This window comes from Balearica regulorum, chromosome 24 (assembly GCF_011004875.1).
Source record: "Balearica regulorum gibbericeps isolate bBalReg1 chromosome 24, bBalReg1.pri, whole genome shotgun sequence".
In the NCBI taxonomy this organism is placed as follows: domain Eukaryota; kingdom Metazoa; phylum Chordata; class Aves; order Gruiformes; family Gruidae; genus Balearica; species Balearica regulorum.
The window spans coordinates 6,765,237-6,783,112 of record NC_046207.1 but is presented as its reverse complement, the minus strand read 5'-3'; the positions used below and the strand labels follow the sequence as shown (position 1 = coordinate 6,783,112).

General features: G+C 70.6%; 1 protein-coding gene across 1 annotated transcript; it reads left to right on the top strand.

Moving 5' to 3' along the window:
• Positions 1-345: 345 nt before the first annotated feature.
• On the top strand, positions 346-5,313 carry LOC142605074 (all-trans-retinol 13,14-reductase-like). Its single transcript, XM_075775186.1, is given in 12 exon segments — positions 346-444; positions 446-512; positions 645-827; positions 1,559-1,788; positions 2,269-2,464; positions 2,843-3,040; positions 3,144-3,269; positions 3,506-3,644; positions 3,761-3,870; positions 4,045-4,211; positions 4,777-4,936; positions 5,147-5,313. Coding segments are annotated over 12 exon segments (1,821 nt in total). The 3' UTR covers positions 5,293-5,313.
• The last annotated feature ends 12,563 nt before the right edge of the window (positions 5,314-17,876 follow it).

The window sequence follows — 17,876 nt, the reverse complement described above, 5'->3', positions numbered from 1 at the left end:
ATAGGGTGCTGTGGCCAGAGGGTGCCCTGGCTATAAGGTGCCCCGGCTATTAGCCCCTGTGGCTATAAGGTGCCCTGGCTATAAGCCCCTGTGGCTATAAGGTGCCCCGGCTATTAGTCCCTGTGGCTATAAGGTGCCGTGGCTATTAGTCCCTGTGGCTATAAGGTGCCGTGGCTATAAGCCCCTGTGGCTCTAAGCCCCTGTGGCTCTAAGCTGCTGCAGCTCCAGGGCAGCGTGTCTCTAATCTCCTCTGCCTATAAGCTGCCGCGTCTATAAGCTGCCGGGGCTGTGAGGCGCCGGGCTATACGGTGCGGTGTCTATAAGGTGCCGTGTGCGGTGGTAGCCATGTGGACCACGCTGCTGCTGCTGGTGGCCCTGGGCACGCTGGCGCTGGGGCTGGTAGCCCACCGGCTGCTGGCCCCGGCCGGCAACCCCTTCGCCCGGCCCCCCCCCCGGCCCCCCCCGGCCGCTGGTGACGGACCCGCGCGCCCGCGACAAGGTCCTGAAGCGGGGTGAGTACTGGGTGCCCCCACCCGTGGGTGCCCCCGCCCGTCCGTCCCATTGCACTCTCCCTCCGCACGCGCCTGTGCAACGAGGAACGGGGGGAGTGGGGGGGGGGGGCTGAGGCACACGCGTGTGCGCAGGGTTCAGCACCCACCGGGTGCCGCCGGACCTGGACGCCGTGGTCATCGGCAGCGGCGTGGGGGGCCTGGCGGCGGCAGGCACCCTGGCCAAGGTGGGCAAGCGGGTGCTGGTGCTGGAGCAGCACGACCAGGCCGGCGGGTGCTGCCACACCTTCCAGGAGCGCGGCACCGAGTTCGACGTGGGTAAGGACCCCCGGCACCGCGGCCACCCCCGGCCGCCCCGGCACCCGGCTGCCTGCCCGCCTGCGCGTGGGTGTCTGCCTGCGCCTGCGCCTGCAGGCAGCGTGCGGGGGTGTGCAGGCAGCGTGCGGGTGTAGCTCGGTGCGTGGGTGCGGGCAGGTGTTACCCACCCCGCCGTGTGTCCGCAGGCCGGTTGCACGCCTGTGTGCATCCCCACGCAGCGGGGCTGCGGGGCGGGTGTGTTCGCAGCGCATCCGGGCAGTGGCTGTGCATGCAGCGTGTGCCGTCTGCCCCGCTCGCACGCTCGGTCAGTGTGTGGGCACATGCAGCGTACGCATCGGGTGCACCGCGCGCACACACACGTGTTGCTTGTGCCTGTTTGCGGTGTGCACCCAGTAGGTACGTGTGCAGCACCTGCCCTGTTTTTGCGGTGAGCGTGCCGTTCGCACGCACGGTGTGTTTTTGCAGCGTGCGTGCGGGCTGCCGTGCATTTGCGCGTCGCGGTGTGTGCACGCAACGCACGTGGTGTTTGCACGCAGCGTGCGTGTGAGTGTGCGCGTGCGCAAGGTGCGTGCATGCAGCGTGCGTGCCGTGCTCTCGGCCCAAGCCGCGCCACCGCCCCCCGAGGTGACCCACAAAGATTAAACGCTTAATTCCCCCATCTGCCAGCCGGGGGGTTCCTGCTGCGTGTCCCCGCTGCGGGGACAGGCCTGTCGCAGCCCCCCCGCCCGCAGGCATCCACTACGTGGGGCAGATGCACGAGGGCAGCATGCTGCGCGTGGCGCTGGACCAGCTGACGGACGGGCAGCTGTGCTGGCAGCGCCTGCCCGACCCCTACGACGAGGTGTGCCTGGGGCCCCGGCGCTACCAGCTCCGCGCCGGCAAAGCCGCCTTCGCCGCAGCCCTGGAGGAGCAGTTCCCCGCCGAGCGGGCGGCCATCGGGGAGTTCATGAGGCTCTCCAAGGTGGGGGCCCGGGGACGCCCTGCGGCGGGTGGTGGCACGTCCCCGGGGGGCTGCGGGGCTCCCTCCGGCTCCCACTGGGCAGCTGGGGACGTGGGGTGGGGACGGCGGGGGCGGCACCGGTGGCTCTGGGTGGGGGCGTGGTGGGGACGTGGGTGGGCGGTCGTGGTGGGGCAGCGGGAACGTTGGGGACACGGGTGGTGGGCATGGTGGGGACAAGTGTGGTGGGTGTGGTGGGCACGCAGGCAGCAGGTGTGGTGGGGACACGGGGGATGGCGGGGACACGGTGATGGTGGGGACACGGTGATGGTGGGGACACAGTGATGGTGGGGACACGGGTGACGGTGACCATGGTGGGGACATGGTGATGGTGGGGACACAGGTGATGGTGGGGACACGGCAGTGCCAGTCATGGGGAGGTGGCGGTGGGGTGGCGGGGCCGTGGCGGTGGCGGGGGGTGACGCGGGGCGGGTGCCGGCGCAGATGGCGTCGCGGCACGTGGCGCTGCTGGCGGTGCTGAAGATGGTGCCGCGCTGGCTGGCCGCCCTCCTGGTCCGCACCGGCCTCATCTACTGCGTCTCGCCCGTGTTCCGCATGGCGGCCACCAGCCACAGCGAGGCCGTGGCCCGGCTGACGGCCGACCGCGACCTGCGCGCCCTGCTCAGCTACCTCTTCTACGGTCAGGGGGCCGTCGCGATAGGGAGGGGGCCGTCACGATAGGGGAGTGCACCACGGTGACGGAGGAGGGCTGTATTGCAATGGGGTGGCTGTGTCGTGATAGGGGAGGGCCGTGTCACGGTAAAGGAGGGCCATGTCATGATAGGGGATGGCACTATCACGATAGGGGAGGGCTGCGTTGCAATGGGGAGGGCTGTGTCATGATGGGGAGGGCTGTGTTGCAATAGGGCAGGCTGTGTCATGACCTGGGAGGACCACGGCGCAATAGGTGAGAGCCACATCGCGATAGGGGAGGCCATGTCACGATAGGGGAGGGCTGCCCCGCGTTGGGGCGGGGGCCGACCGTGCCCGCGTCCCCCGCATCGTCCCCCGTCCCCAGGCACGGCCCCGCGGGACTCCAGCTTCCTGGTGAACGTGCTGATGGTGCACCACTACCAGCGGGGCGCCTGGTACCCGCGGGGGGGGGCCAGCGAAATCGCCTTCCACGCCGTACCCCTCATCGAGCGCGCGGGGGGGGCCGTGCTGGTGCGCGCCCCCGTCACCCGCATCCTCGTCTCCTCCGCCGGCACCGCCGTGGGTGAGCGTGACCCACCCCCCCCCCCCGCCGCGGGGGGACGCAGGACAGGATGGGGACAGGGTGGGGGTGCCCCGCGCCCCCCTCACCCCCCCGCGCCCCCCAGGGGTGGTGGTGCAGAAGGGGCCGAGCGAGGAGGAGGTGGAGATCTTCGCCCCTCTCGTCATCTCCGACGCTGGCGTCTTCAACACCTTCGGCAAGCTGCTGCCCCCCCCGCTCCGCAGCCACCCAGGTACCGTGTCCCCGGGACCCCCATCCCCGCTGCCACAGCACCCCCGTGGCCCTGGTGTCCCCAGCACCCCCAGCACCCCTGTGTCCCCAGCATCTCCAGAGTCCCCGTGTCCCCAGCACCCCCACGTCCCTCACATCCCACATTCCCGGCATCCCCCTGTGTGTTCCCCGCGTGCCCGGCGTCCCCTCCGCAGGGACGGGGTGTCACCTCCCGCACCCCGACCCGCGTCCCCGCAGGCATCCGCTCGCGCCTGGCCCTGGTGCGGCACGGCATGGGCTCCTTCCTGGTGTTCGTGGGGCTGCGGGGCAGCGCGGCCGAGCTGGCCCTGCCCGCCACCAACTTCTGGATCTACCCCCACAATGACCTGGACGCCATGTAAGGGGCCCCCGCCACCCCGGGGGGGTGCAGGGGGGTGCAGGGCAGGTGGGGTGGGTGCAGGGGGGGTGCACAGCAGGAGGGGGGGTGCAGGGCGCTGCCCGTTCTGCCCGCAGGATGACCCGCTACGCCGCCCTGAGCCGCGATGACGTCCCTGATAACCTGGCCATGATGTTCATCACCTTCCCCGCCGCCAAGGACCCCACCTACGAGCAGCGGCACCCAGGTACGGAGCAGGGTGCCTCCCCCCGACGTTCCCCCCCCCCCCAGCTCTGGAGCCCTGCTGGGCTTTAGGGGCTCAGAGGGTCCCCAATCCCACCAGCCGGGATCACGGAGCGGGCACCGGGGTGCCCCACAGTGGGACGGGGGGTGTCACCGGTTGTCACCCCCCTCGTGGCAGGCCGGTCGTGCATGACCATCCTGACCATGGCGCGGTACGAGTGGTTCGAGGAGTGGGCCGGGACCCGCGCCAAGCGCCGTGGCCCCGACTACCAGCGGTACAAGTTGGCCATCGCCCAGCGCCTGCTGGAGCGAGCACTGCAGCGCTTCCCCCACCTCCGGGACAAGGTGACGGGGGTCCCCACGCTGTCCCCCACCACGCGGGGTGCCTGGGGGGCCGGGGGTTCTGCAGGGATGGAGCGCTCGCTGCCCTGGGTTGGGGGGGGGTGTCCCTTCAGAGACGGGGTGCTCCACAGGGATGGGTGCAGGGGGGAAATGGGGTGCACAGCGGGGACTGGGTGTCCTGTGGGGTTGGGGTGCCTCGTGGGAATGGGGTGCCCCGTGGGCATGGGTGCAGCGTGGACACGGGTGCTCAGGAGGCATGGGGTGCCCCGTGGGGTTGGGGGGCCCTTTGGGAGTGGGGTGCCTCATGGGGCTGGGGTGCCCCGTGGGGTTGGGGGGCCCTTTGGGGACAGGGTGCCCTACAAAGCCACGGGGCATCGCGGCCCCCAGGGTCTTTGCGTGGGGGGGGGGGCACCCCCCCGGGTGGGCTCAGACCTGGCGCGGTGGGACCTGCCGCCTGGTGGGCTGGCTCTGCCCGTGCCCCCGCATGCCCCCCGCCGTGTCCCGTGCCCCCCGCTGTGCCCTGAGCCCCCCGCCGTGCCAAGAGCCCCCCCGTGCCCCCCCCGGGCAGGTGGAGTTCGTGGAGGCGGCGTCGCCGCTGACCAACCAGCACTACCTGGCGGCTCCGCGCGGGGAGATGTACGGCACCGAGCACGACGTCGCCCGCTTCAGCCCGGCCGTGGTGGCCGCCATGAGAGCCGAGACGCCCGTGAAGAACCTCTACCTGACGGGTAAGGGACCCCCGGCCCCCGGCCCCGTGGCCAGCTCCAGGCTGCAGACAGCGTGCCCAGGGGCTCCCTGCAGCAGGGGGGTCCCTCCCGTGGAGGTGGCCGTGTCCCCCATGGGGGTGGCCGTGTCCCCCAAGTGGGTGGCCGTGTCCCGCACGGGGGTGGCCGTGTCCCCCAGGGTGGTGGCCGTGTCCCACCGTGGCTCGTCCCCAGGGCAGGACGTGTTCAGCTGCGGGCTGGCGGGGGCCCTGCACGGGGGGCTGCTGTGTGCCTCCGCTGTCCTGGGCCGCCTGCTCTACCTGGACCTGCTGCTCCTCAAGAAGAAGATCAAGCGGCGCCGGGGCCGGCAAGCGGCGTGAGCGGCTGGGGACACCCGCCGTGGGGACGGCCCCGTGCTGGGGACCATGTGCCAGGCTCAATAAACCCCGATGTCCCACTGGCCTGAGCCCGTCTCCCGTGGGTGTGGGGTGGGGTGGAGATGGGATGGGATGGGGATGGGGATGGGGATGGGGATGGGATGGGATGGGGGTGGGATGGGATGGGGATGGGATGGGATGGGGATGGGGATGGGGATGGGATGGGATGGAGATGGGGATGGAATGGGATGGGGATGGGGATGGGATGGGGGTGGGATGGGATGGGGATGGGATGGGATGGGGATGGGATGGGGATGGGATGGGATGGGGGTGGGATGGGATGGGGATGGGATGGGATGGGATGGGATGGGGATGGGGATGGGATGGGGATGGGATGGGATGGGATGGGGATGGGGATGGGATGGGGATGGGATGGGATGGGGATGGGGATGGGATGGGGATGGGGATGGGATGGGAAGGGATGGAATGGGATGGGATGGGGATGGGGATGGGGATGGGGATGGGATGGGGATGGGATGGGGATGGGGATGGGATGGGGATGGGATGGGATGGGAAGGGATGGGATGGAGATGGGATGGGATGGGGATGGGATGGGGATGGGATGAGGACAGGGATGGAGACAAGGATGGGAACAAGGATGGGGATGGCATTGGGATGGGGATGGGAACAGGGATGGATTTGGGGATAGGGATGGGACAGCACAGGGTGTCAGGGCCCCGGCTGACACACACACTCGCACCCCCTCCAGCAAAGTCCAGGCCTTGCCAGGATGCTGGGGGGGGGGGGGGCAGTGCAGGGTGCAGATGCCCCCCAAAAAACTTACCCCCTTCTCCCCTGTCCCCCCCCGCGAGCCTCCCCAGCCCCTTAAAACCAGCCCAGCAGGGAGCACTTTTACACTTTTAAAAATAATAAATAGAGAACTCCCCCGCCATGCCCCAGTGGGGTTTGGGTGGGGGGGGGTGCGACAGGAACCCAGGCGTCCGGATGGCCCCCCAGGGGGGCCATCCGGACGCCTGGGTCCCTGTCGCACCCCCAGTGAAGGGTAATGTTGTCACCAGGCAGTCCTTTTTTTTTGGGGGGGGGGTCACCCCTAGAAGCTGGTCTGGGTGGCAAAGGGGGGCTGAGCCCCGGGGCCGCGGCCGCATTCGGGGCACAGCCCCTGCGGCAGTGGGTAGAGGAAGGGCTTCGCCGTCACCTAAGGGGGAGTTGGGGGGTCAGCGTGGGTGCCCCCACCCCAGGGCTGGACCCATTGGAACTGGGTCCCCTCCGTTTGGGGCGTGGTAAGGCAGGGTGCATGGGAGTGTGCGTGGGGGGTGAGCCCCCATAGTCCCCCCACGCTCTGCTGAGCCCCATAACCCCAGTGTCCATCACCCCATAGCCCCAGCACCCATCGCCCCAGACCCCCAGCACCCACCACCCTGTACCCCCAGCACCCATCACCCATAGCCCCAGCACCCATCACCCCAGACCCCCAGCACCCACCACCCATAGCCCACCCTGTCCCCCCTTGCCAGGCTCAGCCGGGTGCCCAGCACCCACTGCCGGGTGGGACCCACCTCGCTGTAGGGTGGGGGCTCCAGACCCACAGGGATGACCCCACTGGGCAGACTGGGGAGCGCAGGCATCGGGGCCAGTGGGGGGGGCACGGGGCCCTGGGAGTCCCCATAGGGCGGGGGGGGCACGGGGTCGCGGCAGAACTTTCGGCAGATGTGGAAGATCATGATGAGGAAGGTGATGGCTATGAAGATGATGATGATGATGATGAACATGATCCTGGGGACACCGAGAGGCGTGTGCTGGGGGCTGGCAGGTCCCCCCTCTCTGGCACCCCGGGGTGCCTGTCCCCCCCCCCAGCCCTGTCCCCACACCTGCAGGGCTCACGGGGTCTCTCCCGGGTCCCATCCCACAGCTCCCATCCCCCGGGACCCTCCCTGGGCACAGCACCCTCTGGGGGTGCCCCCGGCCTCCGTCCCTCCCCGCCCCCCCCGCCAACGAACCCAGGCGTCCTGGCACCCCCCGGCACCGCCGCCACCCTCCTCGTCAGAGCCGGACTATGGACCCGGGTGCCTGGGGCACCCCACTCCTTGTGCCCAGCACCCAGCGCCCAGCGCCCAGCACCGGGGTGCCCTTTGCACCCTCCCTGTCCCGCTGCGGACTTTGCCCTGGGTGGGGGCTCAGGGAGGGACCCCCACGGTGGAGCAATTTGGGGTGAGTTGGGCCCCTTTGGGGGCTTTTTTAGGGGTAGCACCCTGCTGTGGGGTGCTGCCCCCCAAACTGGGCGTGAGGAGCTGAGCTCCTGGGACGGGGATCCCCGAAGTGCCGGGGGGGGCTGTCCTGGCCTCTGTGTCTGTCTGTCCTCGGGGGGGGGGGATGGCACCCCCGGGCTGTCCCGCTGCCAGCCCGGATGCCTGGCTTCCTGGGTGAGGGGTCCCACACTGAGGGGGGGCAGTAGGACCCCCAGGGTCTGGGTGCTCCTGATGTTCCTCCCTGGGGTGGGCTGGGGGCCGGGGGTGCTCACGCCCCCGCCCCTGCCCTGGCTGCTCTCCTTCCTGCAGCCTGCCACCCCCTCGGTCCCCTCCGGCCGTCACCCCTCCCCAGCTCGGCCCTCCGGCCATCCCTCTCTCCTCCGGCCCTCCCTCACCCCTCCTTCCCTCCCTCCTTCCCCCGTTTTGGGGAGCTCAGGGGTCCCGGCGCAGCTCGGTGTCCCCATGCCCTCCTCGGGGTCCCCAGCCTGGGCGACCCTTGGGGGCTGGCCCCAGCCGCTGCCCTTCCCCACCCCATCTGGATCCCAGCTGCGGGCTGGGGCCCTTCCCCGCTGCTGCTGATGTGGCAGCCAGCGTGGCCCAGGCTCGCGCTGCGTCCCCCCGGCTCGCGCTGTGTCCCCCCATGTCCCCGGTGCCACGGCCACCCCGGCCCGTGGGGCTGCGCCTCCTGCGGCTGCTCCCCGTCTGGGGCTGATGGTTCCCCCGTCCTGCCCCCCAGACCCTCTCCCCATCCCTCCCCACCCCAAATTCAGCCGCCTCCCCCCCCCCAGTCTGGGGGTGCAGGAGTGGCCATCGCTGAGCCCTGGTTTGCGTGGGGAGGGGGCTTGGGGTGCCCCCCCGTGTTGGTTTAGACCCTGACTGGTGGGGGGACAGAGGGGGCAGCTTGGGGGGGGGGGATGCTGGGGCTGGGGGGATGCTGGGGGGTGCGGGGGGGATGCTGGGGGTGCAGGGGGGATGCCCGGGCGGGGGGATGCCGGCTCGCTCCCGGGGTCCCGCGGGACGTGTAGGTGACGGTGGCGCTTGGCCCTGAGCCCTGCGGTGGGGAGGGGGAATCGCCCGGCTCCCCCCGGGCAGGGAAGGATTTGGGGTCCTGGCCAGCAGCTCCCCCAGGGACAGGCGTCTCCCGCTGGCGGCAGAAAGGGCCACGTGTCCCCGGCCGTGGGACCTGGAGCAGCGCCCGGGGGGGTCCCGGGGGGGTCCCGGGGGGGGTCCTGCCCCCCCCCAGCAGCCCTGCACCCCCCAGAACCAGCCGCAGCAGGGTGGGGGGCTGCTGGGTTTTGAGGGGGGGGCCCAGCTGTGGCACCCCCGGGGCTGGAGGGGCAGCGGGAGATGGAGCCGGGGGGAAGGCAAAGGGCTGGGGGGGAGGAGGAGGAGGAGGGGGAGGAAGAGGCCTGGAGCTAAGCTGGAGCCAGGGAAGGAGCGAGGATGGGCTGGGAAGGAGGGATGGGATGGAGGTTTTTGGGGGGGGGCCTCGCAGGGCCCGGTCCCCTCCCTGCCGCGGGGGAGGCCGGTGGGGCTGGGGTGGGCGCCTGGGTCCCCCTCCCACCCAGCAGCACCGCGGCCGGGGCTCCGCAGGGTGCAGGGTGCGGGCACCCCCCCGTCCTGCCCACAGCCCCTTCGGGGAGCGGCTGGGTGGGCGCTCGCGGGGCGTGCGGACGCGTGTGCACGGCACGCGCGTGTGCTCGGGAGCGGCTGTGCGTGCACACGGTGGGGGGTGCAGAGCTTGTGCTGAGGGTGCGATGCGTGTGTGCGTGGGTGTGTGCACACAGCAGCGTGTGCGGTGCACACTCAGTCTGTGGGGAATGGGCACAGGGGGTGCTCGGGGTGGCCCGGGGGTGCTCGGGGTGGCCCGGGGGACGCCTGGCCCTGCACACCCTCTGGTCGTGCCCTGCTGCTGTGCCAGAGCCGCATCCCAGGGCTGGGTGAGGGTGAGGAGCAGGCGGCGAGGCCGAAGCAGCGGGATCGCCCTGCAGGTGTGAAGAGCCGCCGAGCCAGCGGCTCAGAGCCGTAAGCTCCCCAAAGCCGATCAGCGCCCTGAGCCCTGCGCCGGTGCGGGCTGCCGGCGGCGGTGCCACGGGCTGCGCCTGGGCGCTGCCCCACACCGTGCCCCCCGGCGCGGCACGCAGGGAACGGGTGGCAAGCGGGTGAGTTGCCCAAGGGCAGGAGGGGAGGCGGTGGCAGAGGGGACGCTGGGGGTGGGGGGCACAAGGGGACGGTGTGGGACCGACCCACGGTGTCGGGGGAGAAGGGGGGCTCGGAGGTGTGGGGGGCCGGGGGTGACGGGGCCGGGGGGTGTTGAGGCGCTGCCCTAAGCAGGATCATCCCCCTAAGGGGTTTATGGCCGCCCAGGGCACGGGGGCTTCGCTGCACAGGCCGCGGGGCAGCGCCGGCAGCATAATTGGCTCAAGGGCTTAACGAAGGATTTGCTGCCACGCGTCCTCCCGTGCCCCCGGTCGGTCCCCAAATCGAGGACCCCCCAAAATCAGCCGCCTGCTGAGGCAGAGCCCCCCTCAGCCGGGCGAGATCCACCCCCCCCCAGCCCTCTCAGCCGCTCTGAGTTTGTCAGGTCTCTGCCACCGGCCGCGGGGCTCCTGCACCCCTCGGAGCCGGCCGAGCTGGGGCCGCGGACGCCCGCACCCTGCGCCCACCCCGGGGCCAGGGCTGGGTGTGCACCCGCCCCTCAGGATGAGAGGGTGCCCGGGGCTTTTCTGGGCTCCTAATTACACGCCAGCGGCGGGCAGGGTAGAATTAAATCCAGGCTGGAGGCAGAAATAGCCGCGAGGGCAGGTGGGTGCCGGCGGCCAAGCCCGGCCGGACACGTGGGCACAAAAACGGGGGGGGGGGGTGCACACGCACAGGCACGCGCACACGCGTGCACGCATACATGCAGACGCATGCACACGCATCCCCTGGCACACGGAGCCCCCCCCCCGCCCCCCATCGATGTCTCCCCGCGCCGCAGGGCTCCCGGCCCCGTGCCCGGTGCCAAGGCTGCCACGGTGCCACCGGCTCCAGCGGGCACAGCCCTGCCCTGGCAGCGGGGACCAGCGTCGGCCCCGGCCGCCGTCCCCGGATGACCCCGTCTCGCCACCGCCCGTTTCCCAGCCCAGGATGGCCGGGGCGGGTTGCCACAGGGCAGCCGGGCACCGGTGCCACCCCGGCACGGCCACGCCAGAGTGGGACAGGCCGCCGTCTCCGTCAAATCCGCGTCGTGCCACGAGGCGGGAGGAGCAGGGTGGACGCCGGGCTCCCCGCTCGCCTCCCGCGCTCCCCCCCCGCTCGCTTTTGGTTGACTTGGCGGCGGTGCCGGAGCTCGCAGACACGCGGTTGCGTAAGCGGCTCCGCCGAGGGCCCCCCAAAAACGTGAGAACCGGCTGCGGCTGCGGCGGGAGCCTCCTGGCAGGGCACGGCCGGGGCGGTGGGCACACCCGGCGTGCCTCAGTTTCTCACTGCGGCTGGGCGGGGGCTTGGGGGGGCCGAGATGCGGCGGTGCGGACGGGTGTGCCCAGCCGTGTGTCCCTGTGCCCTCCCCAGGACTGCTCATGCCATCAGGTGTGCACACACACCCCCCCCGTGCTCGCTGGCCCTGCGCGTGCAAGCGTGCACAAGCGTGCACAAGAGCGCACAAGAGCGCACAAGCGCACATGTGCCCGAGATCCCCAAAACAGACCCAGCCGCTCCCTCGGGACAGGGACGCCGCAGAGGGACCAGGTCTGTCTCTGTCCCTGTCCCCGCGCCCCGGCCGGGCCACCGCCACCGCGACCCCCTCCCGCCCCCCACCTGGCCCCGTGCCCCCCTTCCCCACCACGGCCCCTCTCCCCTCCCTCGGCCCAGCCTTTTCCCTTCCAGCTCTGCTGTTTGAAGCTATTTTTTCCACAGCTCCTGCCAAGAGCCGCTAATGAGAAACAAACGGGCTCCTCCGACCACTGCTGCTCCCGGCCCACACACCTCCGGCTGCCCGTCGGACGGGAACGGGGCACCGTGCTCCCGTGGGCACCGCTGTCCTGCCCGCCCAGCACCATCCCTGGGCATCTCCGTGCTGCCCGTGTGCCACTGTCCCTTGGCGTCTCCATCCTGACCATCCGGGACCGTCCCTGGGCACCTCCATCCTGCCCACGTGCCACCAGCCCTGAGCATCTCCACGGTGCCCACCCAGCGCCGTCCCTGGGCATCTCCATTCTCCCTATCCAGCCACCATCCCAGGGACTCTCCCTCTTGCCCACGTGCCACCATCCCCGGGCATCTCCATCCCAGCGCCGAGGCGGCGTCCCAGCAGCCCCCCAGCACCACGCGTCCCCACAGCAGCCTTCGCCGCCGGGTCCGTCCCCGCGGGGACGCAGCTGGGGCCGGGTGCGGGATCGGGCCAGGCGCAGGAGCAATGCGGGACGTGGGCGAGCGGGAGGGAGTCCCGAGCTGTCCACCCCGCCGGGTGCCCCGGCCCCCCCCAGCTCAGCCGGGGCCGCAGCCAAGCCCGTGCTGTTCCAGTTGGCCCCGGCTCGGCCCCGAGTTATCTGCAGCTCCACGGCGGGTCACATTTTCCACTGAGCCATGTTTGTGTTTGAGAGGCGGCCGGGAGGAGGGGAGGAGAGGAGGGAGCGCGGGAGAAGGGCAGAGACCCCCTCGGATTCACACCGCGGGAGGGGGGGCGGCGCAGGGGGAAGGTGTATTTATGGAGGCGGGGATGGGAGCAGGATTCGTGCCCGGGGAGGGAGCATTGTCCAGGGCCCGGAGCAGCACGCAGAGGGGATGGAGCAGTACCTGGGGCGGGAGCATCGCCTGGAGAGGGGCGCAGTGCCCAGGGCGGGGGCATTACCCAGGGGTGGGAGCATGACCTGGGGGTGGGAGGGCAATCTGGGTGTGGGAGCACAGCTCAGGGGTGGAGCAGTGCCGGGGAATGCGAGTGGCACCCGGGGATGGTGAGCAGCGCCCGGGGATGGAGCAGTGCCCAGGGATGGAGCGGTACCCGGGGATGGAGCGGTACCCAGGGATGGAGCGGTGTCTAGCAATGGAGCGGTACCCAGGGATGGAGCGGTACCCAGGGATGGAGCGGTACCCAGGGATGGAGCGGTGCCCAGGGATGGAGCGGTGCCCAGCGATGGAGCGGTACCCGGGGATGGAGCGGTACCCAGGGATGGAGCGGTACCCAGCGATGGAGCGGTGCCCAGCGATGGAGCGGTGCCCAGGGATGGAGTGGTACCCTTGGGATGGAGTGGTACCCAGCGATGGGAGCACCACTCGGAGATGGCGCAGACATCGCGTGAGCTGAACCCTTCTGCTCCCAGGGCAGTGATGGCTGAGCCAGCCCCACGGCACGTGGCTCCCCTCGAAGCCTCCTCCTCATCCTCAGGCTCTCCAGGACCCCAGGGAGAAAAATGCCCCCGTTTGGGGCTCACTCCAGGGCCGGGGCCAAGGGGCTGGGACGGTTCCTCGAGCGAGCGAGCGAGCGGCGGCCAGGCACGGGCTCGGCTGGCGCGTGCTGTGCGCGCCGGAGGGGACGTCACCGGGGCCGGATCCTCGCCCTGCTTCCTCGAAGGAGCCGGCCGCTGCCTGCCAGGGTGACGCTGGCGGCTCGGGGCTGACCTGGTTTCTCTCCTCCAGCCCTTTCTCTCTCCGGCATCCCTCTGGCCGGGCCTGGCCCCGGTGCAGAGCGAACGACGAGCGCGCCGATGGCTTCCTGTGGAGGCGGAGGAATTTGGCACCCGGCCGGCGAGGCTGGGAGCCGAACACCGCGCGCTGCCCGGCAGCACGGCCCACCCAGCACCGCAAAGCTCCGAGCACCGGCCACGGAGAGATCCGTCACCCCCTGCGAGGACGGGCCCTGGGGACATGGGGGGGACACACGGGGGTGGTGAGGGGTGTGCGGGGTTTGCTGTGCCTGCAGCCTCGAGCGTGCATGCACACGGTGCAGGCGTGTGAATACGGCTGGTGCTGCCCAGCACATGCGTGTGCATGAGCAGGGGTTGCATGTGCAGGGGTTGCACACGCAGGGGTTGCACACGCAGGGGTTGCACACGCAGGGTTTGCACACATAGCAGTTGCACGCACAGGGTTTGCACACACAAGTTGGCAGTGCAGGGCTCACACATACAAACCCACATCCCCCCTCTGTCCCCTTCTCGCAGCCCCTGGGCTGGCTGGGAGCAAAATGTCCTGCTCAGCCGGGGGTCGCAGACGTGGCCCCCCCACTCCCTTTCGGGACTTCTGTGGGGCTCGTTTGTGTCCCTTTCAGATGTCTCCACGTCACCGGGGGAGCACGCCGAGGGACTGGGGCCCTGGCTGTGACCCCGTGGTACCGGAGCATCCCAGGTCCCACCGCGCTGCCCGGGGGAGGCCCCAGGGCGTCGGAGAGGTTTTTCTCCACACTCGGCTCGGCCGATCCAGACAGAGCCCCGACCGGGAGCAGGGAGGGGACAGTGTGGCACGGAGCCTGGCGGTGGCATCTCTGCCAGGGACAGCCCGAGATGGCGGGGAGAGGCAGCAGCGTCCTGCCGCCTGCCGTGACCCGCCATGTCCCCAGGGAGATCCTGGGCATGGCAGAGGCTCCAGCTGCCCCCGGGCTCCGGCTGGGAAGCGCCTGGGAGGGGAGACGCTGAGTTTCCCAGTCCGACATGCTCTGTGGCCCGTGGGAGACCGGGTTTGGGGCTGGGGGGCAGGGGGCGGTGGGTGCTCAAGCCACTATTAGACATCAGAGAGTCCCCACCCCTTCCCCAGAAGCAGCCGCACGGCAGTGAGGGCTGAGTGGCTGTGCTGGCGTGACCGGCCTGTCCCCGTCCCCCCCAGCCTGGCCGGGCAGCCGGAGGAGCGATGCTCAGCCGGCTCCTGGCAGCTCCGCGGGGACGGGAGCCAGGGGCTGCTGCAGCTGGGAGCACCCCGGGGTGCTGCCGTGGGCACAGCCGTGGGAACCGGGGGGCAGAGCCGGGGGCTGGCTGCGGCCAGAGGGTGACGGAGGGGGTGGACGGAGCGGCTGGTGATGGCACCCACGGAGGAGAGAGGACGGATGAGAGGGAGGGAGGGATGAGTGCGCGGGCATGGCAAGGGAGGGAGGGGCAACGGAAAAAGGAATGGGAGAGTACGGGATGGAGGGGTGGAGGGAGGGATGGAGGGATGGATGGATGGACAGATGGATGAATGGACGGATGGATGGAGGGATGGATGGAGGGATGGATGGATGGAGGGAGGGATGGAGGGATGGAGGGGTGGATGGACAGATGGATGGATGGATGGATGGAGGGATGGATGAACGGATGGACGGACAGACGTATGGATGGACAGACAGATGGACGGACGGATGGGAGAAAGGACAGATGGTGGAGGACAGCTGAGCGGCTGGAGCGAGGGTCTGCTGCGTCATGGCCAAAGGGGACAATTAACGGTGTTGCATCAACAGACCCCAAGAGCAAAAAGCCACCCTCGCTTTCCTCACAAAACCCTTTTATTCCCTCTCCACCCCCAACCCCCCCCATTAGTGCAGGGCAGCACTAAGTCCCCCCCCTCGGGGATGTGCCCATGGGTGTCACGGGGTGCTGACGTCCCGCCGGCTCTGGGGGATGGCACCCAGGGTCTCCCACGGCGGGGCCCCGCGTGCCCGGGCTTGCAGAGCTGACGTCCCGGGCTCCCCGCCGTGCCCACGGGCAGGGGTGGGGGACGCTCCTTAAAATCTCGCTCTGACCTACACAGGGGGGCTGAGCAGCACCTGCAGAGCCGGCACCGGCTGCCCCGGCGCGTCCTGCCCCACAGCCGGTGGCACCGTCCTGTGCCGGCACCGAGGACGGGCACAGCCCGGGCAGGTGGAGCAGGGGGGTGAGCTCTGAGCGTGGTACGGCTGGGGGTACAGCCCCAGTGCTGCCCATGGTATGGCCGTAACGCTGCCCATGGTATGGCCGTAACGCTGCCCATGGCGTGGCTGTAACGCTGCCCACGGTGTGGCCGTAACACTGCCCATGGCATGGCCATAACGCTGCCCATGGTATGGCCGTAACGCTGCCCATGGTGTGGCCGTAACGCTGCCCATGGTATGGCCGTAACGCTGCCCACGGTATGGCCGTAACGCTGCCCACGGTGTGGCCGTAACGCTGCCCACGGTGTGGCCATAACGCTGCCCACGGTATGGCCGTGCACATGCCCAACTCTGCCCACAACGTGACCCCTGGTGCCGCCACTCGTGCTGTGCCAGCGCCGCCCATGGTACAGCTCCGGCACTGCCCACGCCGTGTCTCCGAGGCCTGTCGGTGGCACAGCCTGGCACATCCCGGCCCTGCCCGTGGCACAGCGTGGCACAGCGTGGCCCTGCCCGTGGCACATCCCAGCACTGCAGGGCGATGCCCAGGCGGGGGGCTCTGGGTCGGAGCCCCCCAGGGGGGCGAGCAGGGTGGGCACCAGCCCGGCACAGGGCGGGGGGGCTCTCCTTGGCCCCCCCAGCCGCCGGCACGGCCCCTGGGCCCCCCCCTTCGCCTGCCGACGTGGAGGCTGTGCCGGAGACGTGTCAGCGGTGGGGTGGGAGCCAAGGGCATCGCCTGCGCCTGCCCCCGGTTTCGGGGGGGCCGAAGGCCGTCAGCAGCCGCCCCGCCAAGGGAGGAGGCACCGGCCGGCGGGGGCCAGAGGGATGTGCCAGGCACCGGGGCCGCTCGCCGGGTCCCTCCCGGCCGGCCTCCACGGTCCCCATCCCGGCCTCCTGCGGGGACGCGTCCGCTGCCGGCTGGGCCTCGTGGCACGGGGCCGCGCCGGGTGGGCTGGGGGAGGCCGGGGACCCCTGCACCCCGCTGCTGCCTCTCCTGGGGGTCCGTGTGGGAACCAAGGGGGGGGTCCCGGTGCCGGCACCGCGTCGGGGATGCCGTGGGCTCCCTCGCGGCCCCTCTGGCCCCGCCGTGCCTCAGTTTCCCCTGCCAGGCGGGTGCACACGTGTGCATGGGCAGGGCCGGGCCGGGGCCGGCGGCGGGGATTCTTTGGGGGGGATAAAGGATTTTTTTTTTTTTTTACTGTTGTTGGCTTTGCCCCAATTTCATCCTTTTGAAACCCTTTTGTCGAGTGGCCCCGCCCCCTCCCGCCCCGGCCCCGCCCCCCGAGACGACCACACCCCTCCCCCCCCCCGTGCCCCCCCGGGTTTCCACGATGGCCGCATCCTGCTGCCAAAGCGGGGGGCCGGGCGCTGGGGACGGGACGTGGCGGGACGGACGGGGATGCCGGGGGGATGGGGGGGCGTGGGGATGGATGGGGGATGTGGGGATGGATGGGGGGCCATGGGGATGGATTGGGGGGGTGTGGGGATGGATTGGGGGGATGTGGGGATGGATGGGGGATGTGGGGATGGTTTGGGGGGGGCGTGGGGATGGACGGGAGGGGGGGCGTGGGGATGGGGGTCAGAAGGATGAGGGCACCCGATGGGGAGCAGCAGGCTGCGAGGGAAGAGTTAACCCCCCTCATCCGTGCTGGTCCCCCGGGCAGGGAACTGGGATGAACTGGGGGGAGCGGGGAGGGAGGTGCTGACGTGGGGCTGGGCAGTGGCCCGAGAGGAGGAGGAGGAGGAGGAGGAAGAGCTGGGCTGAGCATGGCTGCTGCTTGGGCCAAGCTCCAGCTGGAGGGACCCCTTGTCGGGGGCGGTGGAGCTGCAGGGGCCGGGTTGGGGGGGCCGGGTTGGGGGGGCACCAGCTCCCTCCGCCAGGCCGCAGCTGAGCCCTGCCTTCCTCTGGGGTGGACGGATCCTGCCCCTGCAGCCAGCCGCCCCCCAGAACCTCCCAGCCCCATGGACCCCGGGACCTCCAACTTTGGGGCCCCCCCCTAGGGACCCAGTGCCCCCAGCACCTCCCTGGACCGGGGAGTGCCCATGGCGGGGCTGGGGGGGTGGAGGTTCGGGGACCCCCTGGGCAGTGGGACCGCTGGGCACCGGTGTCCTCGCACCTCCCGGGGGCCCGTGCACCACCGGCCTTGCACACCCTGCCTGCCTGCCCCCCACCCGTCCGTCCTCCTGCCCCCCCGTCTGCCCGACCCCACCACCTCCCACCTGTACGGCTGGAGGACCCCAGCCCCAGTTCTAAACAAATCACTCGGAACACAATAACCCCCCCAAACCACACCCCCACCAGCCCATCCCCAGCCCAACCACCCAGCAATGTCACCCCAACTCAAATACCCCAACCACCGACCCCAACAGCCTGAGTACCCCAACCCAACAACCCCAACAACCCCCCAAGCCCGACAACCTGACTCCCCCAGCTCGACAACCCCAACCAACAACCCAAGAACGCCAACCCAAGAATGCCAACCCAACAACCCCAACCAACAACCCAACAACCCCAACCAACAACC